The sequence below is a fragment of the Neopsephotus bourkii genome, unplaced genomic scaffold (genome assembly GCF_033783945.1).
Source record: "Neopsephotus bourkii isolate Nb327-2 ecotype Australia unplaced genomic scaffold, CSIRO-AGI_Nbou_v1 NB_1060, whole genome shotgun sequence".
NCBI lineage: Eukaryota > Metazoa > Chordata > Aves > Psittaciformes > Psittacidae > Neopsephotus > Neopsephotus bourkii.
In genome coordinates this window covers 1951381-1976100 of record NW_026901548.1, presented here as the reverse complement: position 1 = coordinate 1976100, position 24720 = coordinate 1951381, and the positions used below count along the sequence as shown (strand labels likewise).

Sequence of the window (24720 nt, the reverse complement as noted above, 5' to 3'; positions counted from 1 at the left end):
AATCCAGGTTACTGGATCCTAGTTGGACTCAGTTCCTGTTTCTGCTGCATTCCTAGGAGATAAGCACCACCAGCACCCTTCACCTGCCTGCTGATGCCCAAAAACCTGCAACATTTTGCTTGCCTGTGGGTTTTTACCCTCATTTACAAAGCACAGGTAGGAGAGGAACTGCTTGCACCCTACCAGCTTACCTTTCACATCCACAATGCCAAATACACCATTACCTCCCCACTGCCCAATTTTCCAATCACATTCCAACATCACAACACCATTTTGGGGATTAGGGAAAAATTCCTCCCAAAACCAGCAGAAGAGTTTTGGCTCCAGCACGGGCAGATGATGCTCTGAGCATCATTGTGCTGCTCCGCGTAAATCTGTGCGAGGCAAAAAGGGGATAGAGCAAAAGGCTCCACTCAGGAGGCATCTCCAGACTTACTTCATCAGCTCTGGGTCTTCTTTGTCATCCTTTGTCGGGGTGATCTTGATCCCACTTTTCTTGGCACGAGGGCAGCCTGACAGACTGTGGTTAAAAAGAGAAGAAAGGCCTGTCTCACTGGCAGAATCACTGCATTTGCTATTCCCCCGCTTCAGTCAGCTTTCCCTTGCATTTGGCACAGTGTTTTTGATCTCCCTCGTTTTGCAGCTTCACATCACGAGGAGAAGTCAGGAGGAAAAAAAAAAAAGATAATCAGAAATTGAGGGAGATGGACAGTAATTAATGGTGTCTAGATAAGAAGATCTCTGCTAACAGCCTGCGATGTTTAATGGAATTGTTGAAACAGAAGGCTCAGATCTCTGCTATTAATGCTCTAAAGTGATAATAGAAGTCATAAATAGGTAGCATTATTAACAGGAACATTGCATCAGCTAAAATCTGACCCTTTGTCTTTTATGCTGTTGAAAGGAGCTTCTAATCAGATGCTGGAAACATCAGAAAAAAAAGGAGAAGTCAGATTAAAGAGATGAAAATAAGCTTCAGTTGTCAGTAACATTAATGTTTTATTCAGAACTTTACAACTCTGCCCACTGCAGGGGGGAGAAACACACAAAAAAACCCAACCCAAAATCAAAACAAAACAGAAAGAGGCTACAGAAAAACTAATTGAAGGGAGATCTTACCTTCTATGCGATGCATAATTTCCTGTTATGTGACCAGAGCCATCACAACCAGGAGTAGGGCACCTGCGGAGGAAAGGGAGGCTCAGATTAGCCTGGGGATGGGAGCAGGGGATCGGTGCTTTGCAGCAGCGCATTGCAAGGAGAAGCTGAGGGACTGTCAGCACAGAAGCAGGTTTTTCATCCTGCCCCTTCTCCCTCCATAAGAACAAGGCCTGGAATATCCACCAGAGTCAATGTATCACAGCATGATGGTGGTGTTGGAGAGGAGCATCGGTGGGAAGAGGTGGGATGTTGGAGCACAGTGGATGGTGGCTTCCAGCTTCTGTCCCCCCTCCTCACAAAGGGGACAGCTCAGGAGATGACAAACCAAATAAAAGAGCTTCGGGGCAATGGATGTCATCCTGAAGCCATAACGAGACAGCAGATGCCATCCATGGCCTTTGGGCTGGGCATAAACCTAGGCAAAACTCTGGACACCTCGGCCACCACCAACAGGAAGCCCAACTGAAGGTCTTAGCTCTGGCCCCTAAGAGTGAGTGGAGCAGTGATTTCCACAGATGCCTTTAGCTTTGCAGCTTGGAAAGAGCCTTTTTTAAATGTCCTTTTGGGGTGTTTTTTTTGTCACAAAATACCAAAATTCTCCTCTTTGCACCAGCTCTGGAAAGGGTTTGGCGTTTGTGGGGCAATGAATTGTTGCCATTGGTGAAAACTTTCAGCACCTTATGGGTAAGATAGGATGGGAGAGCAGGAACATGTCCTGGTCCTAGAAGGGTGGCAGGGAGACTAAGTCAGGAGCCAAGGTCAGCATGCTCAGACCCAGGAAAACATAAATACACACAATTAGGGCTGGTGCACTAAGAGAAGGGAGACATCCAGCAGGACCTCAGTGAGGATGCACGCTCCCTAACGCATCTGGAAGCACAGGTTGAGGAGATGACAGTGACATCTCCCTATTATGTGCTGTTAAAGTAGAAAGCAAAACTATTTCTTTGTTGTTCTTGCTTCAGGGCGGGATGGAATTATAAACCCACTCCTTTTGCCTTGCAGGACTTTTAAAGAGGGGAAGAGAAGTGATTTGATTTTCATTTTTAATTATCTGGAGACAAATCATACCGACAGAGACCTTTTATTGCATGTTCCAGCCTGGAGCTATTTTTTTTTATACCAGGTATATTAACCCCTGAAATGGAATTTATAATAGAAACACTGACATGGCCTTATCTGAAGTTGTGAAAAGCTCTGTCTGTGCTATCTGTAATATCTCCAAATCCTCTCTCCCTTCCTCCCTCCTCTGCTCCCATCCTCACTGGGACATAATAGTCCTTGGGAAATAACATTTAAAAGCTTTGTTTTGTTCAGAATTCCTCTGTTTTACACAGTATTTTGATACAAAGCACTGACACTGGGTACCCAAGGGAAGCAGGGGGTGCTGCCCACCAAGGCTTGGTGTGATGCTCTCTGAGGACCAACCCAGTTTGCTTTATATCCAGGTCCTTACTAGCAATGGGCACTGTTCCTGAGAGCTTTTAATATCTTTAACACTAATTGCCTGATCACTGGCTATTCTTTAAGGCTGTTGGAGAAACACCAGTTCAGCAAAGCTCTCTTAAGAGGCCCTTTTCAAAATGTATATTGTCTATAATGCATGATTAAGTGTACTTAGTGCTAATCATGCGAGTCCTTTCCATCCACTAGCATATTCTATTAATATCAACTAATCCAGCTACTTTTCCACCTCTGTGATAAGGAGCAGGCTTTTAACAAGCATTTTTCCTGGCACAAGGATTCACATTGGTGGTGGAGTGTGGAGCACTCCCAGCCTCACACTGCCCTACAGGGCACCAAACAGGGATTTGGGACTTTACCAATCACCTTAATGTCCAAAGGGGGTCCTGGCTGACTCTACTATGGCTTCAACATCATTGACAGCACACAGGACACAGGGCATTATTGGTTTTCATTATAAGCCTATGCAAGGTGAAGTCCTCCGTGAGGTTTTCCTCTCTGTAGAGGCTCTTCAGTTATAGATTTCAGTGTCTAAATAATCCTGAAACTGGATTCAAAGCAGGGAGCTCAGAGGTGAATCAGTCTCCAAAGGTAAGCTGAATCCATGGAAGAGATGCTGAAAACAGATTTGAATGAGGTTTGGCCCAAAGATGCAGGTTGGGTGGAGGAGACTTAGGGTCCCACCAGTGTTTCCATCTCTTTTAAATACTATTTCTATTAAACCTCTCTTTAGGGGAAGCAATGAAAGAGAGCATTTAGGAAACCCTCTTGTGAAGAATGAGCTCCTACTGAAAATGAGGAGTTTGGGGAAGATGGAAACAAAGCTGTAAATGGTATTCCAAGGAATATATTTGAATGAAAGTGGCAAAACCACATTCCTCCCTTCAGGATCAGAAATGAGAACTTAGGAATTCAGGTGCCCATGAGCCCTTTACCCCTGGCTCTGGGTCCAGCCTCACTGAGTGTGTCCAAATCAAATTCCCATGGAAATTAATAGGAACCGATTGTCACTATATCCTGAATGGCCCCTAAAATTGAGGGTATTTTCCCAGCTGTGCCTCTTCCCCAAAATAAAGTATGTGCCTTTGTCTGGGCTTTGGATTATTTGAAAGATGTGCAAAAACACTGAATGAAAAGGCACAAACTAAGGAAAAGAAGCCAAATGCAAAAGGACATTTTCCTTGTGGGAAGGAATTCCCAAAGGAAATCTGCCTGGAACCCAGCTTATTTCTTATCACTGCCCTGATCCCCCCTCCCAGAAATGAGCCTTTCTCCATGCCACTGCCTCTCCTCAATGCAGCCCCTGGAGGTTGGACCCCATCACTGCTCCTCGCAGGTGGATTTTGATCGGCTCTTTGAAAGGAGAAGGGAAGGGATGGAAAAGCAAAAGCAGAGCAAGAGGAGGGGGAGGGGGTAGGGAAGGGGGGAAGAGAGAAAAAAGGGTGGAAATAAAGAAAAAAAGGAGTTTTGAGTTGAGCGCAAACATACTTGAGGTCAGCAGAGTGGGCAGCCATGAGGTTTCTGAGGCTCTTGTCAGCAAGAGGACAACCAGAAAGGCTGAAAGAGAAGAGATGGAATATCTGGATAAGCCAAACAAAAAAGGGGGAAAAAGGGGGGAAAAAAGGGGAAAAAGAAAAAGGGCTGGGGAGGGAGAGGGGCAACAGAAGGGGGAGGAACCAGAACCAAACTAAAGGACAAAAATCAAGATGTCTTTAGAGCCCAAACCATGAGCCAAAGGTCGACCCACCTGCGGTGAGAGGCATAGTTTCCTGTTATGTGTCCGCTGCCGTCACAGCCTGGGGTTGGGCAACTGGATAAGAAGAAGAAGGAGGATAAGTGGATGGATTCACCCGAGAGCCATGGATCTGCAAAGCTGGCTCCTTCCATCAGACCTTAGTGTGTGTCTAATGTTTGCATGCAAACAAACGAGCTCTCTCCCCATCAGCTGCTCTTCTTCCTTTTTTTATTCCTCAAAAGATCACAAAGATCCTCAAAAAAAAAACCCTAAAAAAACCTGGAAAACCTTGTGGAAAATGTGAAGAAAACATTTGGAATACAGAGCTGCTTGGTTTGCTTGATGGCAGTGGGAGAATTGAAGCAGCTGGTTGGGTGGCATGGACAAACGGGCATGAACACCCTGTCTGGGTGCTGCCAATGTGGACGATATTTGCAATACTGAAGCTGCAGGAACCAGCTTATTCCTTGAAAGCCTCAGATTTCAGCTGTATGAAATGGTTTTCTTTCTTTCAGCCCTTGTATCTGCAAATAAAAGCTTGGAAATACTGTTCACTCCACAAAGGGAATGAAAGGAAGCTCTGATTGATGCACCTGAGGGATCCTAAAGTGAGGATGGGCAGAAGCTGCCACATCCTGTCTGCTGCATTTCCCCTCTTCCCTTTCTGCTGCCTTCCCTGTGAATTGCCCTTGTGCAGTGATGGAAAAAGGTGCCATTCCTTATGGGTGTCCAGGGAATAAAACCCAGTCTGTGCCTGAGCAGTGGGTCTCTGGCAGTCACGCCCTGCCTGCCCAAGGTATGCAAGAGAGTGGGGATGTCCCAGGACACCACAGGGATATCCTGGGACAGTTCAACACAAGCTGGGAGAAGGGGACTCAAGGGGCTCACCCTTGCATCCTCTTCACAGCCACAACACCCTCACAAACACAGCAAGCCCTAGAGCCAGCACTGATACGAAGGTGCTCAAGCAGCAGTGATGTACGTGGTACCCACTAGTGCACCAACAGGAGGGTGACCAAGGTGAGGACCATCTTCACATCAACTGCCATCAGCTACACCCAGTCCTGGAGCATCAAACAGACACAGTGGGCAAGTCTGCTCCTGTGTTAACTACAGCCAATTCATTACAGCCCTTGGGCCAGAAAGGAGCAAGGATGCTAAACAAGGAGAGAAGTCTCAGGGCTGCCGATAACACCATTTATTTATTTCAAGGCTATTTCTATTTAGGAAATTTCTCTACCCTTGTAATTCAATTAAAGCACAGGAGGATTTCAAGGCTCTACCTCAGAAATTGCTGTTTATAGCTGCTGGGTTTTAAAAAGCCTTTAGAGCTTTACACAGGGCAGCTGCTCTGTGCTTGGCTCATTTAGGGAAGATGCTGCTGCTGCTCTGCCCCCATGCATCTCTTCCCTGACTGTCTGTTCCTTCAGCCTCCTGCTGCATCACCAGATAACAATGTGTTGTATAGGGTCAGCAAAACCATGCCCTGTTTAACATATAGGAAGGTCAAATGCACAGGAAAAGCCAAGAACAGCAGATCTGCTGGGACATCATGGTCACAACCTGCAGACTGATCCCAGCCTGCCATTAGGTCAGAGCCAGGTCCAAGCTGCAGCGTTTGGGTCAGACTCTAAACATTAACCCCTAATTTGGAGATCATTGTGGATGCAGAGCAATACCCCATCTAACAGAACAGACCTGGGTCTGTGTTTGCACCCACCCAGTGCCATAACTACATAGACATGAGCAAGGTCAGGATCCTTCTCCAATGTGAGATGCACCGTGACAGCTCCCATCCATGAATCCTGCAAGCACACATTTTGTCTCCCACCAGCCTGGCTGTGCTGGGTACATATTTGATAGGTCTTGAGGGCGGGACTTACGTGAGCAACTCTTTCTTGATGTCCTTGGAGAGGAATTTAAGCTTGAAGTTGGTTAAAGTCACCTCCCCTGGGTATTTTCGGTCTTCAAAGTTTTCCTCAGTCACTTCTTGCTCATCTGCTTCCGAGGAGGCAAAAGAGTGGGCAGCAGGCTCTGACTGCAAGAAAACAGACAGGAAAAGTGGTTGTCGTGGTGGTCATTGCTGCTGAGCAATGGGAAAAGGTGGGATCCCAGGTTCATCCCAGCTGAGAGTTAGCGCAGCATTACCAACACTCTCTGTGGTACCCAAACCAGAGATCCAAGTGTCTAATTTCACTGTTTTAGAGGAGAAATGTGGAAACCACGTCTGTACAGGGATTTACACCTGGCTTTTCACAAGGTTTTGGAGGGATGAAGATGAGTGCAATCCCCACACACTCATCCTCAGCAGCACCTACCTCAAAGGACAAACTAGGGGTTCTGGGGGAAAATAGGACAACTGCACAAGCAGCCACGGCATTCAGTCCCGCAAGAGGCATTATTCAAGCATCAGAAGTCACCTCTCACCTCTTCTGGCTCCTCTTCCCGCTGGCGGTTTGGTTTAGTGTAGTCAATGGGCCCATCCCATTCATCCTGGCGGGAGGTCTGGCTGGACTGGGGGGAGGTCATGGTGCTGCTTGTGGCACTGGTGCTGTTTTGGCGCTGGGACACGTCTGGGGACTTCATGCTGGGACTACTGCTGCAGCTGCTGCTGCTGGGAAAGGTGCTCTCCCGCTTGCGGTGCTTGTTCATACTCAAATCCAGAGTCCCGTTTTCATCCACCTCAATGTCCATGGACTGAAAGGTTGGAAACATGCCCAACGTTAGCAGGTGCCAGCAATTCCCAGTGGGCATCTTGCCCCCATTTGTTTTTTGCAGTGCAGGGGGCAGGTTATTCATGTCCCATCCTCTCCACAGCCAGTTAGAAGGAACTGAATGAAAAAGGATGCTCTTTCATAAATAGTTCAGAAATGTGCCCTGTATGACCAGCAATGTGGTTTTATGGCTCAGTTGTTGAACGCAGGCATCTAGTGCCATTTAAGATGCCCCATGGTATCTGAGACATCTGCCCAAGGCTGGGAATGCAACACAGGACTTGTGGAAAACCTGCATTCCTCTGAAAAATAGCTGGAGATCAGCCTGGACACAACTGGGGGATCTCAAATGGCATCAGACACAGAGCAGTGAGCAACTGAAACCAGCTCAGGCTCTGGCTGGGAATGATGATCATCTCAGCTGGGTAATTTGGACCATGATACATCTCCATAACACACTAAGAGCCAAGATGACCTCCTCCAAAGTGCATCACCCAAAGCAGGGAGCTAAAGGGTGACGTGATGAGTTTCTGCATCCCCTCTATATTTAAACATTAAAATGAAAGGAAGGGTTAAAAAAGGGTATTTCTCCCACCCCAAACTTCAAGCTTTAACCCACTCTATGGCAGCTGGAGCCGCAGTCACACGCAGCTCACCTTGCCAGGGGCCTCTTGCTGCTTGGTGCTGAGATTCTCTGGCATCTCCCAGCAGCGGGTGGAGAGGTTGAGGATGGCCGTGGCAGCCATGTGCGCAGCCTCAGCATCCTGCGAGTAGTCGAAGCCTGTGGAGGAAGATGAAGTGCTCTTCACGTAACTGCTGGAGGGGCTGTGGCTGGGGGAAGAGGCCTTTGGAAAAGGTTTGGCTGGAATGAAAGCAGAAGGAACAACACAAGGTTAATGTATAACCAGCATGGAGAGCGGTGAGAGCTTAAGTCAGTCTGACACAGCCCCTGTATGAGCGCATCCAGGGCAGCCTGTGGTTATTACCGATCCACGGGCTATTCTGTTGCTTTTGGAATGATGTGGAAACCTAATTCATTAACGACTCTGCCACCAAGTCCCCAAAGCATGAGCGCTTGCCTTCATCAAAGCTGCTCCTCAGTGCAAGTGGTTAAAGGAGAAAGCTTAGAGAAGCTTCCTGGCTCTTTCTTCATTGTTCTCTCTATGTTCATAACTTATCTGTGGAGCTGACGCACGGGGAGATTTCTTGTAGCACGTTTGAAAACTTACCATTTACAGAATTCCATTAATGGCAAAACCGTGGCCATGAAATACGAGCTTCCAATGATGACACCACTGAAATACGGGCTTTCTGACAGCTGACATGTCATGAGAGTATGCCTGAATAACAGGATTTATTACCCAGCCACGACACTGCTCTGCTGCCCTATAACACAGCGCAAGACAGTGCAATCCTGGGTGCAATTTCTCTTTACGCCCTATGAAATGAAACCGAGTATTTCCCAGGGTCAACCCACAATAAAAGTTGCCCTAATCCCAAACCTTGTCCTAAGAGGGCCCTGACCCATGCAAAGTCTGTGGTTTCAGTGGGTGCAAACAGGGGATCGTCGGATTTTGATCACTCACAGGATTGTATTTTGAATTCATCAGAAAAATCTTCAAATTCTTAATTTTGGGGTGAAAAAGTTCCGCCTTCCAGTCAGAATCTCACCCAGCAAAGACTCATAAGCTTTGGCTTGATGGCAGCAAAAGCCACAAGACAATCCTGGTTGATGTGGCTACAGAGCAACGCGATTTCATTATTCCCATTACAAACTAGTCATATAAGGCACTATAAAATGCTAATCTTCCCAAGGCTTGCCTTCTCCCTCCTTGTGTGCGTATATAATGCATATTGACATTAATGGGAGTTATGCACACACATGCAGGGCAATATAAATCCCCCTGGATGAAGATCTCTTTCAAATAAGTTCTCAGTGAAAGGAACAGATTTCCCTGCTATGATTGGCAATCATATTCATCTTGTCGCTTTGATTAACTCATTGGAGCTTTGCCCGCATGGTTATTCTTGTGCATGGCTCCTTGGTTTCGAGTCCGGTTTAATCCATGTCTTTGCAGCGGGATGCGGGTATTTGCCAGCCCAACCTGACAATATCCCGGATCGTGAGATGCCAATTTCAATTTCACACCGGAGGCTCAGCGATGCTTTTCCATTTCATAAGTATTTCTACCACTAATAGACTCGCAATCAGCAAATTAGTAAAATAAGTGAGGAGAAAAAATAGAAAGGATTATCCTAGTGGGTCTGCTGGAATTATTTTTGTCAGTACAATTACACTGAAAATTCTTTGCTAATATTGCAAATAACACAATCTATTCAGCGAGAGAATCGCTTGTGCTGGGAAACAAATTACTTTTCCATCAGCCCTAACCCAGGATGACAGTGGCAGTTGTGCTCTCTGGCCTCCATCCAATTTCATTGTCTGATCCTGTACAGATTTAGTACTGCAATAAAGGGCGCTTCCATTGTAGTGCAACAACCGGGATGCTTTCAAGTACGAGCACTTTTTAGAGAGCAGCTGCATCAGGATTAAGCAGGATTGTGGAAGTGGGATTAGCCAGACACAGAAAACCCTCTCGAGGCTGCTGACTTCTGCAAACTGGGCTCCTAAATCTAATTCTTTTCCTCTTAAAAAGATGTCTTCAGGTGCACATTTGGTGTCAAAGGGAAGGTGGATTTTAGCATCATCTATCTCTCCACGCAGCATCCCTCCTGCTCCTGGCAGCCCAGCCCCTGAGGGTTTATTTAGCCATTTCATTATTACCCACTCTTTCCTTGCACAGTGCTGTAACCACTGCAGGGTCCTCGGTACAGAGCAGAAGTGGGTGGCTACGATAGGAAAGAGCTGGGAGATAGGAGGTGGATGATCGATAGGTAGCAGAGCTGGAGAGCGGAGCACAGCAGAGAAGACAAATGTGTGGAGTGGGTCATATATAAGATGGAAGAGGAGAAAACTGTAATCCATTTAGCTAGATGAGGAAAGACAGATCAATAGATATGAACTGCAAAGCAACAGGGATAGACTGAGGACAACTGTGTAACTTATCCCACCTAGACACATCGCTCAGGTTAATATTCCCAACCGTTTCTTCTCTTGTTCTACAGCAGCAGGAGGGATCCAGCAGCCCAGCCCAAGCTCCCATCACCCCAAACCCAGCATCCCAAGAGCTTTGCAATACACTGAGAAAGGCAGACTATGCAAAACCCAGCCCATCCCTGCTCCCAACTTACATTTAAAGGCTTTAGGTGAGGTTTCGCTAGTCTGAATCTTTGGGGCAAGCATGCGTTTGCCAAAAACCTGAGCATCAAAACTTGCATAATCGAAGGTGACCTTGGAGTACTTCTCCAGCTCCTTGGCCAGGTTGGCCCGGGGGGTTGCTGGGACCATGTTGGGCCGGTAGCTTCCGTACTGAGGGATCTCCAGTTGCTTCACAAAGCACATAGGCCTGAGGATGAAACAATGAGCAACAGTGATTTCTCTGTTCCTTGAGGAGATGGCTGCTGGGAGGGGACCAGTCTCAATGGCATGTGTATCTACACCTTGCCCCTGAGGGGTTACTGGGAAAGAGGGAGCAGTGACATCCTCCTTGCTCTAGTGTGCATCTAGGTTGGGTTTCTTGGATTCCTTCTTTTATTTTTCCATATTTTTCCCTTTTTTTTCCTCTCTCTTTTTCTCTTTTTAAGCAAAACTCTGAGGTGTCAGTCTCATCCAAACCAATATCCTTGAAGGCTGCTATAATGTGGCAGCATTTTCCAACAGCAGTAGACACTTGAGCATCACTCATTTAGGGCACCGATGACACAGGAGAGTACATGAAGGTTTGAGGACCCCAGTTCATCTCTGCTCCCTGCTGCAGGTTCATTGCAAAGGCACCAGGGTCTCTTTCCTGCCTGCAGAGTCCTTCTTAAAGACCTGTTTCTGCTGAGCTGCCTATCATGAATCAATTTGTCTTGCATATAAATTGTATATAAATGGCCTATTGTTATTCTCCTTCTGGTGACCTCTTTCCACCAGCGAGTCCTTGGAGCAGGAGCTCCTCGGAGCAGGGACCATCCTCGTGATGGCTCTGCTGCAAATAAATAAATAATGGCCCTAAATGGCCTTTCCAAAGCAGCGAGTGCTGGAGCACCAGGGTGCTCAGCAGTCCTGGGGAGCAAAGAAATAAGTTAATCAGACCTTGAAGCCTTTGTGGGAGTGCTGCTCAGGGCTCGTACTGCGGGTTTTATCCTGCTCTCGTTGCAAAATAACTAACCATATTACGCTCCATCTGTAGGCTCATGAATCACATCAGCCACGGAAGCCAGCAGCTACCAGGGATACCCTTAATGTGAGACAGCCCTTTCTCGCAGGAAGATGGAGATGGGTGAAATAACAGAATAAATGTGACTGGTTTGGAAATGAGTGGCAGGCTCCTCTCCTCTGAACCGTGCGGGCTAAGGGAGAAAAGTGAGTGGACTCATGTGAAACTGCCATCGAGTGATTTATATGGAGCCTAAATCTCCTCCTCCCGCTCCCTAAGCCCACCCTACTTATAATGCTAATATAATAGCCATCATTCTCTGGCAGTTTGCATTGCAGAGCAATCGGCACAAATGCCGTCTGCTGCACTGGTGAAACCCTTTGGCCTGTAGCCTCAGCATTAATTGATGCTACAGAAGCAATTCATTGTCCTCAATGCCCTCCCTGGGATCATCAATTAAGTATCTCCCCACCTTGGCGAGACCTATGATGATAATAACAGGACTCAGCAGTATCCAGATGCAGCCAGAGGGAGCCGTGACGGATGCTCCTGTGAGCATGGCAGCACAGGGAGGGCTGGGGCAGTGTTACCTGCTGTGGTCCCACTTACCTGAGTATCCGGTCAGAGTTGGAGCTGGTCTTTGAAGGATCACCAGACTGGGTTTGTTGCTTTTCATGTGATTTGGCTAATTTCTCAGCAGCAGCAATGGGGCACCCAGATAAACTGTGGGAGGGATTTTAAAGGAAGAAGAATAGAGAGAACGAAGCCAAGTATGAGGGATGAGCATGGAAATCTTCATCTCAGGCACCCACTGAGCCCATGAGAAAAGTGTTTGCATTTAAAGTTTTTTATTATTATTTAAAATTATTAATAACAATTATAATTATATTAATGTTTGTTATTAATATGTATAATAATAAAGAATTTAATTTATTATTATTGCTTTTAGTTTTGGTCAGCAACAAAGCAGCCAAACATCTCCAGGATGAGCCCTGGAGCATCCCCAGGGCACGGAGGCAGATTAAAGGAGCAGCTCCCCTGAGCTGAGCACAGAAGGAGATGGAGCTGGTTTCTTTGAGTGGTTTTAGCAGTTAAATGGCATTTTTGCAGTTGTATTTATGTGGATCCTTTGCAGGGAACCTTCGGAGGGGCACTTGCAGGAAGCATTTACACTTCTGATGTGCAGGGCTGACAGCACATCGGTGCCTGGGGGAGGTTGGGGGCTGTAATGGCTTTTACTCACATACACCCTAAATGTGAGCCAGGCTCTGTCTCTTTGGGACGGTTTGGCTCTTACAGCAATTGCTTAGGGAAGGCAAAAACCCCTCTACACACTCCCAGTCAACCCCAACCCATCACAGGCACATTTATCACCGGAGCAGCCAGCACTGGGAGAACCCAAACCCAGCCCCATGTGAAATTCAGAGCTCTCACCCCACTGGATCTCACCCCAAAGCTCGCTCTGTAACCCCCTAGCACCAGTGGATCACCTCAGTCTCACTGTGATCACTTGCTGCCTGCACCAAACCCAGCTTCTCAGTTAACCGAGCAGATTTCCTCAGTTCTCCTCCAGCACCTACAGTGAAGCATCCTTCAGCTTCCTCCACGGCTGAACGAGTCATGACACAGACTCACCTTGTGCCTGCAAGCGCATCAGCACTCACAGAGCTGTCACTCTCTGCCAGTTAAGCTCAAGTGCAGCGAATGGCAAATCATAAATTCATGAGTGCATCCCTGCAGCACAAGCTGGTCTGGCTTTTTGAAAGGTTTCTAGCTTTTAAGTGCACCATCACCTCCTCTTACAGCCTTTCTGTTTGTAGAAGTGCTCAAATTTAGCTGAAGCCAGAGCATGGGGTATAATTATAAGGTCCCAGAGCACAGCCCTGTCCCCTCCTGACCACATCTGGGCTGAAGTCCTACAGCAAAAGGACCTTAATTCCCAGGTCAATAATCAGCCTAAATAGCATGGATATGCCTAGAAATCCTGTACAGCACCACATCACTAAACACAAACATCACCCTGCAATCAGCGTCACAGGGCACCCTGTGCCAAGCACCTCTTTGATGAACACCCACCTCCATAATCCCACCTGGCAGCATTGCCATGCCCTATTGCCCAGCCAGAAATCACTGCCCCATCATGCTTTCCCACGTTATTCTTTGTCTTGAGATCATCCCTGCTTTCCTAGTCTTAGTTGCCCCATCTCTCAATGCAAGAGGGAAGCCAGGGCTTTGGGGGTGGTAGCCCTACTGCCATCCTTGCCCTGGCCATTAGGGAGAAGAAGTCAAAGCTGGTACCTCCTGTGCGTGTTGCGGTTGCTGTTGACGTGACCCTGTCCTGTGCAGCCTGGTGTGGGGCATTTCAACACGTTCTCGTGCATCGCCAAGACTTGGGGGCGAGAAAGGGAAGGGGAGAGGGGAAGGGAAGCAAAAACAACTTGATAAAAATCAGAGGGAAGAGAAAAAGACAAAATCATCAAGTCTTGGACTTGCTAGTAACCAGGGAATGTGAAATGCTCTGATTAGAAGTTGTCAGTGCAAAGAATAAGGGATTTTCAAAGCAACAGCACACAGGTCAGCACTAGATTAGCATCTCTGCACACAGCCTGGCCTCCTTTGCCTATTGGAATCTGGTTTCTCCCATCCCACCACCACCCTTTTGGAGCCAGGTCTCCCAGTTTCAGGTAGGTTTGAGTGATTGAAATTATCTCTCTGCTTTCTCCTTAGGACTTGTCCTTTTCTTTTTTATTTTTTTTATTTTTCCGATTTAATTTTAATCCTCAGGATTACTGCTTCCTGCAGCACTGACCTTAAAAGCACAGACAATGCTTTGATTTGCAAGCTTTTCTAAAGCACGCAGCTCATGTTAGGGGTTTATTAATACCCTTTTCTTGCATTCAAGCTGTACTTCCTCCTCGTTTCCTGCAGTTGGGTGTTTATGACAGGTCTGCAACCTTTGAAATTACTGATAAGGAAAGGCTCCTTTTTTTTTCCTGTCTATTATGGCATTATCATAAACATACAACATTGATTTTTATGTACATGCACAGGGAAAGCTATTTCAGATGCTGATAGAAAGGTAAAAATAAAATCTCTATGCATCTGTATATATAAAAAGCTGTTATGATGATGATAAATATTTTCTGTGGAAGAGATGAATCTTGGTATAGCACCTTGGGAGTATTACAGTGATGAGAGCATAAGAGGAGACACATCTCTCCTGCACATCCTGAACAACTCCTCTCCTTTGCCATACAGCAGCACCTTCAGCACAGCTGGACAGTGAGAGAGAACAGTTTCCCCTTTTCCCAATGTGATATCCCGAACAGGGAAAAATAAGTGACATTCAGCATAAGGATGGGAGCTGCTGAACACACCTCTGGAGGTGGGTAGGCGTTTTTAAAGCACCTCTTGGATATGCAGAGAAGGGATCTCATTCTCCACAGGATGGTGCTAAAAATCTTTAAGAAGGGTAAGGCTTCCCAGTGAACTCCACAGCCACCAACCGTACCCATATGGTGGATAGAAACATCCCAGAACAACTTGGAAAGGCATCATCCCATGCCACAAACTATTATACCCCAAGGATTAGCATCATGCTTGCTCTAGGGATTCAGTCATAAAATTCACATCATTTGGGACTATTTGCAGAGTCTGTTGGCCTCAAGACAGCTCTACCCATTAGGTGTGAAATTCCCCTTAGGAAATAAGGCTTCAGACTAATTTAAGCACCGTGTATCCCACCATGTACTCACTCTCCGGAGGGATCCTGTCTTTGTGCGGACAACCAGAGAGGCTGCGGTGGTGAGGGTAGAGTCCCGTGACGTGGCCGGTCCCATCACAGCCAGGAGTTGGACATTTGATTTCTCTCTTCTCGGGTCTTGAGGGATCTAGGGAATGTGGGGGAAAGGCAGTGGGAAGCAGGTCAGGGATTTGGAGGGGAAGAAGTTAAAAGGAGAAGAAAACTGCTGAGGATGCTTCCCACCCACTTTTCCAGTGAAACAGGGAGAAACCCTTTGGGTTTGGAGGGTTTCTTCCTGAAGGTGGATTTACAACACTGGAAGCTCCAGAAATTAATATCAGCAAAGCCATTTGAGTAATTAACCAGGCTTGGAGCATGGAGCTCCTCACAGTGATGGAGCAGGCAGCCCAGCTCTGCATCCAGGGGACTCAACAGCCCATGCCAAGTCCCCTGTGTTGTTGTGGCCATTCTCCTGCCACTGCTTTAAAACCCACTTGGATTTTAAACCAGCCCTACTGCTCAGGCTGAGATTTAAGGCCAACAACCAGTTTAGCCAAGCAATTCCCTTGCTGAGATGCGGATGACACCTACATTTTGTGCATTCAGTGTTGACCTCTAGGATATCCCCATCCCTCTGGGCATTGAGGATTTGTGGCTAAATTCCCCCTGTGGGCTGTGAACACCCCCCAAGCAGCCTATTTCTGATGGGGTGCTAAGCAGACAAGTTCAGCTCTTCCATTGGGCATGGGCAGGAAGGAGGCTCATGTCCCCATACCTTTGCCATAGTAGCTCTTCCGGATGCTGTCCAGGGGTTTGCTCTGCTTCTCATCCACGGGGAAGTGCTTCACGTGCTCCCCCGGCAGCCGGCTGGGCTCCCGCACAATTTTCACCTGCTCGGCTTTCAGCGCAATGGCTTGTTCCAGCAGCCCCAGGTTGCCCCTGGTCATCATGTCGTACATCTCTGACTCGTCAGTCACCGCTGACTTCTGGGATCGGGCATCATCGTCTTTGTCATCATCCGACCGGACCTCCACGATGACCGAGTACTCGGGCTTGGGGCTGAACTGCCCTTCACAGTGGCTTTTCTGGGTGTCCTGAGAAGTGTGAGGAGCTTCTTCACAGATCACTTCCGGAGCCATCTCCTCCTCCTCTTCATCCTCCTCTTCTTCTTCCTCTTCCTCCTCCTCATCTTCCTCCTCTTCTTCCTCCTCTTCTTCATCCTCCTCCTCCTCCTCATCCTCTTCTTCCGCTTCAGCCTTCTGCAGTTTGCAGGACTCCTCGCAGTTCACATCGTCCCGGTGCTCCGGACACAACTCGCTGCTGCGTTCGCTGGTGACCTCGATGACTTCCTCTGCATCCTCCGTCTGGATGATGATCTCCTTGTCGCACTCTTCCTCCACTAACTCCTCCTCCTCTCCCGCATCCTCATGGACCAGATGCACAACGTTGGATGGGGGCTTGGAGCCCTGCAGCTCAGCCTCAGGCAGCTGCCCTTCGATGGCCAGGGTTTCCTCTGCTATTTGGCCTAGGTTTAGGAGAGAGTTGGCGATTATTTCTTGATAGCTGCTATAGTTGGCCTTGCTGGGCCCAGATGTACTTGTTGCTGTGTTCTGTCCATAATGGGTTGATTTTGATGGGCTTCTCTCTGGGGGGCGGGGGGGGAGAAGGAAAGGAAAGGAGAAAATGGGAGGAAAAGGAAAAGGGAAAAAGGGAGGAAAAGGAAAGGAAAAAATAGAAAAAGGAAAAAAGGAGGAAGAGAAAATAAGGAAAAATGAGGAAATGAAAAAAAGGAAAATTAAAGGAAAGAAAAAAGGAGTAAAAGAAAAGAAGGGGAAAAAAGGAAAAGGAAAAAGGAGGAAAAGAAATTAATTTTATAAGCTCATAAATATCTCTTTGTCTCACTTAAGCTTAATTGAAATCACAGCCTGGCTGTTGTGCCCCTGGAGCAGCCCCATTTATTGCATTAGGGAATGGCAGGTAGGAAAGGGATTTCCATTTGGAAGCTTTTGTGGAGCTCAGATGCATGCAGCTTCCCAGCCCGCCCCCCCCCTCCCCGTTGGCTCCCAGTGCTTCCCAAACCAGAGGCTCCAAACTGGGATCACCACTGTCACTCCTTTGGGATAACCAGATCCATTGGGATTGTTCACTTAGCCGAGCCCCTTGAGGCACTGATGCAGGACCCCGGCTGCTTTCCCTGCTGCATCTGAGCCACGCAGCGAGCCCCTCTGTGCTTTCCATAGGTCCTTCCCCAGGGAGCATCCCTGATGGAAAAGCTCTCATTTGAAGACACTAGGGACAATCTGTGCATATCATATCCCCTCAGTTAACAAGAGCTTTGCCGTTGTGCTTCTACCAAACATAATAACTGAAGGACCCATCATGTACGTAATACAGAGAAGCTATAACTCCTGGTTATTAACACTCCCTGCCCTTTATTCATCTGCAGAGCACAGCCCTGCAATCAGCCATGATAAACCACCTTCTGAGGGCTCGGGGCTGTGGGTTTCCTCCTGCTCCACCACCTCTGCCTCATCCTCCTCCAGGGTCCCCTCCGACTCATCGGAGCCAGATTCCTCCTTTGCCTCAGCCTCCTCGCTGCCGTCGCTGTCGACGTTGTAGCCCTCATCCAAGGCCAGCTTGAGCGGATGGGATTTTCTCTTGGACACCAGATGTTCGGCCTCCGCATCCTGAAGTTTCCTCTTCTTTGCTAGAGGGCAGCTTTGTAAACTGCAGATGGGATCAAGGAGCGGGGAGGAAGCATGGCTGAGTGAGAAGTGCATGGCTATGGCATCAGAATCAGTTAGGCAAAGACGAGTGGGACAAATACACACTAAAAATACCAGATCGTGCAGCAGCCCAGGTTTTTACCTGGTTTAACCCTTCATGACCAGAAGATCCGCTCTCAGACCTTGACTTCGTGCAGCTATGTCAGCTTATCCCAGCACAAGGATGCTGGGATCACTCCAACAGTCCAGCCCCTGAGCAGTTGCCCTGGGAGCAGCAGGACCAACAGCTCCCAGCACCAGTATGAAACCAGGCTGGGTTTCTAGGTCATGTCTACCAACTGCTCTGATTTCACCATTATAGGGTGATGACAACCCTCAGTTAAAGCTAGCACGACCAAGGCAAACGACATGCTCTCGTTTCCCCTCCCCATTCACAGAGGTGCCAAGCAGACCAAAATCTTGGCCTGCCAATAACGCCCATCAACCCCAGGCACCTGACCCAGGTACTTCTGCCATGGTTTGGGCTCTGTGGGAAGGGTCCTGTCAGCCTGGAGAAGCAGATCCCCTGGGATCTCTCACAAACTGATGGAGAGGCTGAAACAGGCTCTTTGGTGGGCAGATTTGGGGCAGGTGAGTGGGGTTGCTTCTGGGAACCAGCCTCTGCCCAGTGAATGCCTCTCTATTGGCTTCTTGCTTGCATTTTGCCATCCCCATTACCTCCAACCCATGCTCACCTTCTGTGTCTTGCATACTTCCCACGGATGTGTCCTGAGCCATTACAGCCTGGGGTTGGACAGCTTGAGAGGGAAACAAGGAACCATCAGGAGCAGCAATAGGACTCGGAGAATTCATTTTTAATTAGAAGTATATAGACTATGACCTCTTAAAACAGATCCTGTGCCCAAGGAACAAAATACCCACAAAAGGGAAGATAATTCCCCTCAAACGGTTCAGCTTGGCCCTTTGAATTCCAAGTGAGGAGGGCAGGAGAGCAGCCTTGCTGTTTGCTAAAAATTAATGAAATTACTCACCCCATTTAATTAAATGAACGGTTCATTATAGTTTTATGAGTATGTTTAATTAAAGATTTGCATGTGTAAGAGCAGGCTTTTAAAAAGCAGACAACCACTGCACTCTGCCTCCCCGCTTCTACTCTTCAGCTTCCTTCCTCTCTGGTGCGGGAGGAAAACGTGGGCTTTTCACCTACTTGATGCATTGTCAGGGAACAGGGGGGGTCCTTGCAGCAGGAAATGGGTGGCTTTGTGGGAAGAGCAGGTTGGGAATGGAGCGAGATTTTAAGCAGGACACATTGGGAAGAGCTCACCAGGACAAAAACCCTTAGGAGCATCTCAGAGCCTCCCTTTTAGGGGAATGGTTGGGGTTTAGATGACCAGGTCTCCCAAATCCCCACATTTGCTCCTGCTGCTCTGCAGGAGAGGGTGAGCTAAAGACTTCCAGGGGCTCGAAGGGGCTGCTGCCTTTGCCATACACCACTCACTGCATCCTTCACCACATCCCTGGCAGGGGTAATTAGTCCCAGCTCCAGGAGCTATAGGAGCTCCAGCTAAGAAGCATTAAAGCAAACATTTTCTGGCAAAACCAGATTATGGCATTGATTATAGGATGCCCAAGTGATTTGCCTGACGTCTGAGGGATTCTGGAGTCGTGTACGATTAATAACCTCATTTAGCATCGCATCACCCTCGGCCCGGGAAGTTGTAAGCGCTAATGAAATCTTGTGATGACAGTGCAAAGGGAGGAGACATCGCCAGCCCAGAGGGGGATCTGGCCAGCCTGTTATTCCTGGAGTAAAAGACACAAGGCAACATTAAATAGGACCAAGTGCCAAGTCAGGCTTTAGGGACGCAGAATTCCTGCTCTCAGCAGAGAGCTCAGCCCTTGCAGGAAGCGATGGATAAGGAGGATCTGAGTGCACTAATGGATGCAGCAGCTCTGGGTGCACCAGTGGGTTATTAATGACTCAACTCCCCAGAACACTGCAGAAATCACATCACTGCATTCAAAGAAGAGAATTCAACCCCAAACTGTGATGGGAAAGGGCTGCTGAGCTGTCAGGAGAGGAGGAGTCTGACCTTCAAGGAGACCTGATTGCTTTAGCTTAGCAAAGCAACCTGGTCTAGTGGAAGGTGTCCCTGCCTGTGGCTGGAACTAGATGAGCTTTAGGGTCCTTTCCAACACAAACCATTCTATGATTCTAATGCTAAGAGGGCAAATGATGGCAGCACATCCCTGACAGGGACACAGCATTCTGTAAGTGGCATGGGTGAGAGCTGCATCTCCTGGAGAAGATGAAGTTCCTGCTTTGCTCAGAATTCAACTCAAGATGCTGGGCATCCTCCAGCACTGTCACTTTGGGGATGGCTCCTAGCTCATCCCACTGAAGTGCACAATTGGAAGAGGGAGCTCCCCCCCTCACTGCTCCCTCTGATGATGATCTCAGTCATGACTGAAGCTGCTCTGTCCTGAGTAGCCCCAGACACACTCTGAAGTGACTGCACACCAAAAGACAGAGCGGTGTTTATACTACCAGCAACTTGCCTGAAAAGGCCCTTATTCAATGCAAAACAAGAGCAGCTCTGATGAAGATCAGATATTTGATGTGGAGAAATGCAGCCTGCAGTGAAAAGTAAGTAGCAAAGAGCCAAGTGGGGTTCAGCATCGAGGTTTCCTGAAGCAGGTGGTGATTTGGGATGTCTGTGGCTTCGGAGTGTCAATTTAACCCCTTTAAAAGCACCAGCACAGAGGTGATGCTTTGCATGCGCTGGGCTGGGCTTTCCTGTCCCTGTTCTCCTTTGGGGAGGTCTCATGTGTTTTGGCAGGAGTCCCAACAGAGGAAAGGGGCTTTGAGGTCTATGAAATCCACTCTCCTTCCCCACCAGAGCCACCACACCGACCTGCTCTCCCCCTCTCCTCAGCTTGACAAAAGGACCTCTTATTGTCATGCAGACGATGCCCTGCTTCCAATTAGTCGATTAATCGTCCAGTTATTCAGGCAATTAGGTGACAGCTGCAGAGATGGCTTTGTGGAGCACTCTGTCCTGCCCCTTATATATGTCACCTGCTCCAATTACCACCTCCACTCGAGTGCTCAGCAATAAAAGTTGGAGAAGTGGCTGTGTGCCGCCCGCTCCTCCCGTCTCTCCGGAGTAATAGGAGAGAGGAGCAGCAGAAATGCTCTCAGATTGGGTTGGTTAAGGTCCAATTACTTTTGACACAACACGGCTTTCTAACGGAGGCTGCCAGAAGAGGCAGCCCCTGCTATTAGTGCCTGTCCAGGTTAAAGACTCCTACCCCTTGCATATGCCCTTGTGCAGGGTTTAATAGGAGCTTAGAGGTGGGGGAGACTGTTATTTCTAATGAGAAGCTCTGTAGAGCTGCAGAGACTTGCTCCTGCTCTTTTGGCTGCTGCTGTTGGTGTGACAGTGCTGCTACATCTGTGACAACAGGACCTCAGTGATTCAAGAGGTGACATAGGGCCAAAGAGGGAGCATCTGGCATGAGAAGTGATGTGGCTCAATGTTGTTTGAGGGCAACTAGAGCATGTGAAATAATACATAGAAAAGAAACTGGTTAGTAGGATGCTGTCCCTAATGATGCAACCTAGTGTGGGCATTAGGTTTTGCTGGGGTTTAGGTCTAGGGTGGGACAGAGAGTGGCTGGAGGGTCTTCAGTTTAATGTGACCTGTCCAGAAGTCATGTTTTCATCCTGTGGTTCCTCTGATGGTGCTGTCAAGTGGTGCCCTGAGAACGTAGACACAAGGAGGTGCCCACCAACATCAGCCCCCCAGCAAGACCTCCACCCCCTTATTCCTATGGGTTCACTGCCCTCACCCAGGTTCCCAGCAAGGGGTCTCCCTTCCCACCACCGAGGAGGAGCAGGGTCCTTACCTCACCTCCTGGCCGATGAGCTCCGTGGGCACTGGGGCAGGACGCAGCAATGGAAACAAACACAAGGTCAAAACCACAACAGGGGTGCCCAGCATCCCTCCGCCCCAAGACATCGCCCTTTGCTGGGGGATCCTCTTCTGCCTACAGCTGGATTTCTATTGCCTTCACAGGCATCCCATTGGGGAAAGGGAGGACAAATCTATCCTGCCATCATTTACTGCGTTCCAGCCTGTAGTTTCACTGCAACAGCCTCATTTACCTCTGAAACACCAACAGGTACAGCCACGTTTTAATGGTCACCCTGGTCTGATGTGGGAGCCCCTGGCTATGCTCAGACACATGGTAGGGGTCGTGTTACTTGGCTTTTAAGCTAAATAACAATTTGTAGGGGGGTTAGGGATTATTCCCCACTTGGGAATAAGAGAACTTCTCACTGCTTGCAATAGCAACATACAACATCATCGCATCACTGCTGAAACCTTACATCCAGCCGGGAATCTAAATAACCAGGAGCAAAAAAGCCCCAAAACACAAGTCCACATTTGCCCAGGCTGAAAATGGTAACACGTTTGCTCAATTTGTTTGAGTTAATTGGGTTTCCTGGGATCCAGCTCCCGATGGGATGACTCACAAGCCTTAACAAACTGGAGGCAGCAGCAAGTCCCAGGGCGAGTGCAATAAATCACCTTTTCACATCCAGAAACCCAGATTCAAGTGTGGGGAATGCAGGGTGCAAGAAAAGAAATAGAATCAGAGCACTCTCATTAGCAGCCTGAGCCACATGCAACAAAGCAATGAAACCCACATACCCTAGCTCAATTCAGCACCATTGGCAGCATCTGGGTTTGGTTTTGTTTGTAAAAAGATGCAGATGCTGAGAAGAGCAAGGAGGAATTGCAGCCAACCCCATCCATTCCCCTCTTCCAGCCACTTTTCCAATTCACTGAATCCAGAGCCACAAAAAGGAACCAAACTGGAGAGGCTGGTCTGTAACCATCACAAGTGCTATGGGACCACGCAAGGTACCACCCCATGCTCCGTATCAGAGCATCTCTCCTTCTCCCAGAGAGAAAGCACCCAAAGACCTGCACGTTTCCTACAGTTGGGAAATGAAGAGCAATCAAGCCTTGCTTTAACAAGCCGTTTGTCCTCACATCCCTGCCAGGGACAGCCTGTTTCCTCCTCCAGCATGCACTACTTCTGCCAGGCGCTTTCAGATGTGCAACTTCAAAGCCGCTGGCAGAGTGCGCATGATGAAAGCCCCAGGAGCTGATCTGAAGCTCCTGTGATTGTGATTGCCCCAAAAGAACAGCATGCAAAGGGGCTTTTTTAACGTGGTTACTTCACCTGTGTGTAGGGGATGGGGGATTAAATACCAGGCGGACCCATGGAGGTTTGTGGTTGGGAGTTTTCCATGTTTATAGATAAATTTTGGTGGGGTTGGAAAGGGGGAAGTGAGAATAGCTTAGAATTAAGCCTGGATTTGAAAAATCAAAGCTTATTTAGAACAAGCAAAGCACAGGGAGCTCAGGTCCCTGCATCCCCATGCTGCGGGATACCCAGCTGCTCACCTCTGATAGACTTGGATCGCGTGCGTGCTCTCTTATCATCACTTTCTAAACTCATCTGGAATAGAAAGAAAAGATAGCTGTTGAAAGATGACATGAAACTTATCATTAAGGGACACTCTCACACGTGGTTGTTCCTCTGTGTAAATAGGGCCGCAGGGAAAGCTTTCTCATGTTTTTGAGGCAGGTTTCTTACTCTGATTTCAGTGTTCAACCCACAGTGCCCACATTTAGCAACCTTAAATTAACTTGTACATCCCAGGACACAAGCACTCTGCCTGTTGGGTACCACAAAAGGACAGCCACCCGGATGTGATGGAAAACAGCTGTGTCTGAGACATCGCTTCTTAAGGGCAGAACCGATGTCTTTGCATTTATACCACACAAGTGCTGTCAGCACCCAGGTGAATAGCCAGCACATGCACAGAAACCTCTCAACATGCAGCTGAGCTGATCTCATGCCCAGGAAGGGCAACTTTTCATGTAGTGCCCTAAAGAGCAACCTTTTCTCTCTGCTTAAATCTGACACAAAGGTTGCATCTAAATAATCCCCGCAACGTGGACATCAAACAGGAGGGTCTGCAGGGAACGTGGGCATGAATAAGTAACATCAGGGACTTCAAAGTGCTTCATATTAATTAAACATCACAATATGCCACAAGGTAGCATAAGGCTGAAGTGCAGCCACCTTTGGGGTGCAGTAGTGTCAGCGGAGCTTTGAAATCAGGCTGTGCCTGAGGTGGGAGCACCAAAAGCAGGGGACCTCCAGGGCAGGGCAAAAGCCAAAGTAATAGAAATGGGGCTTCATTAAAGTTATCAGTGAAGTTGCCCAAATGGTCAAAGAGCTGGGTTTATGTCTCACCCCTGATGCAGATGCTGTCTGCACGCAGGTGAATTTGGCAGCAAGTGCCAAGGGAGTGCACAGGGAGGTGGATCCCTGTTAGTTTGGGAACAAGACAATTTGGGTTTTATTGCATCATTGCCATCTGGGACATTGCCTCCTGGGGTAATAAGAAGGAGGGAGAAAAGGAGAGAAAAGAAGGGGAGAAAGGGGGGAAAGAGGGGAAGGGGGGGAAATGGGAGGAAAGGGAGGAAAAGGGAAGGGGGGGAAAGGGGAAAGGAGAGAAAAGGAGAGAAAAGGAGAGAAAAGGAGAGAAAATGGGAGAAAATGGGAGAAAAGGATCATTTGCCATAATATAAACAAATTCTCTTCGGAGCATCCTCTACAAGGCCAAGCTGGCGAGGGATGCAGCCAGCTCCTTGCCAGCCCCAACTGATGAGGCTCCATAGCTGACCCTCTAGCACCCAGACAGAGGAGGCACAGAAAGCTACCACCCCAGCTGAGGAGCAGGAAGGGACACACACGCTGAGCACATGCTGCTCCGCTGATGATGAGGATGATGCACACATGATACATGCCACCGCATCCCCACATGTGC

At 48.1% G+C, this 24720-nt stretch overlaps 1 protein-coding gene across 7 annotated transcripts in view; it reads right to left on the bottom strand.

Annotated features, from left to right (window-relative positions):
• MYT1 (myelin transcription factor 1) overlaps positions 1-24720 on the bottom strand; it is a 62367-nt gene that overhangs the window by 10039 nt on the left and 27608 nt on the right. For 5 of the 7 annotated variants that reach the window (XM_061361503.1, XM_061361510.1, XM_061361507.1 and 2 more), the window contains exons 3-18: positions 23285-23339; positions 21714-21744; positions 18539-18601; positions 17558-17805; positions 15854-16723; positions 15092-15226; positions 13635-13725; positions 11946-12059; positions 10327-10541; positions 7731-7936; positions 6788-7057; positions 6244-6398; positions 4373-4435; positions 4114-4182; positions 1120-1182; positions 437-520 (exon numbers count right to left, since the gene is read on the bottom strand). In XM_061361503.1, coding sequence (XP_061217487.1) covers positions 437-520; positions 1120-1182; positions 4114-4182; positions 4373-4435; positions 6244-6398; positions 6788-7057; positions 7731-7936; positions 10327-10541; positions 11946-12059; positions 13635-13725; positions 15092-15226; positions 15854-16723; positions 17558-17805; positions 18539-18601; positions 21714-21744; positions 23285-23339 — 2732 coding nt within the window. The remainder of the gene's footprint in view (positions 1-436; positions 521-1119; positions 1183-4113; positions 4183-4372; positions 4436-6243; positions 6399-6787; positions 7058-7730; positions 7937-10326; positions 10542-11945; positions 12060-13634; positions 13726-15091; positions 15227-15853; positions 16724-17557; positions 17806-18538; positions 18602-21713; positions 21745-23284; positions 23340-24720) is intronic. The other 2 variants (XM_061361505.1, XM_061361504.1) reach the window with 2 other exon arrangements.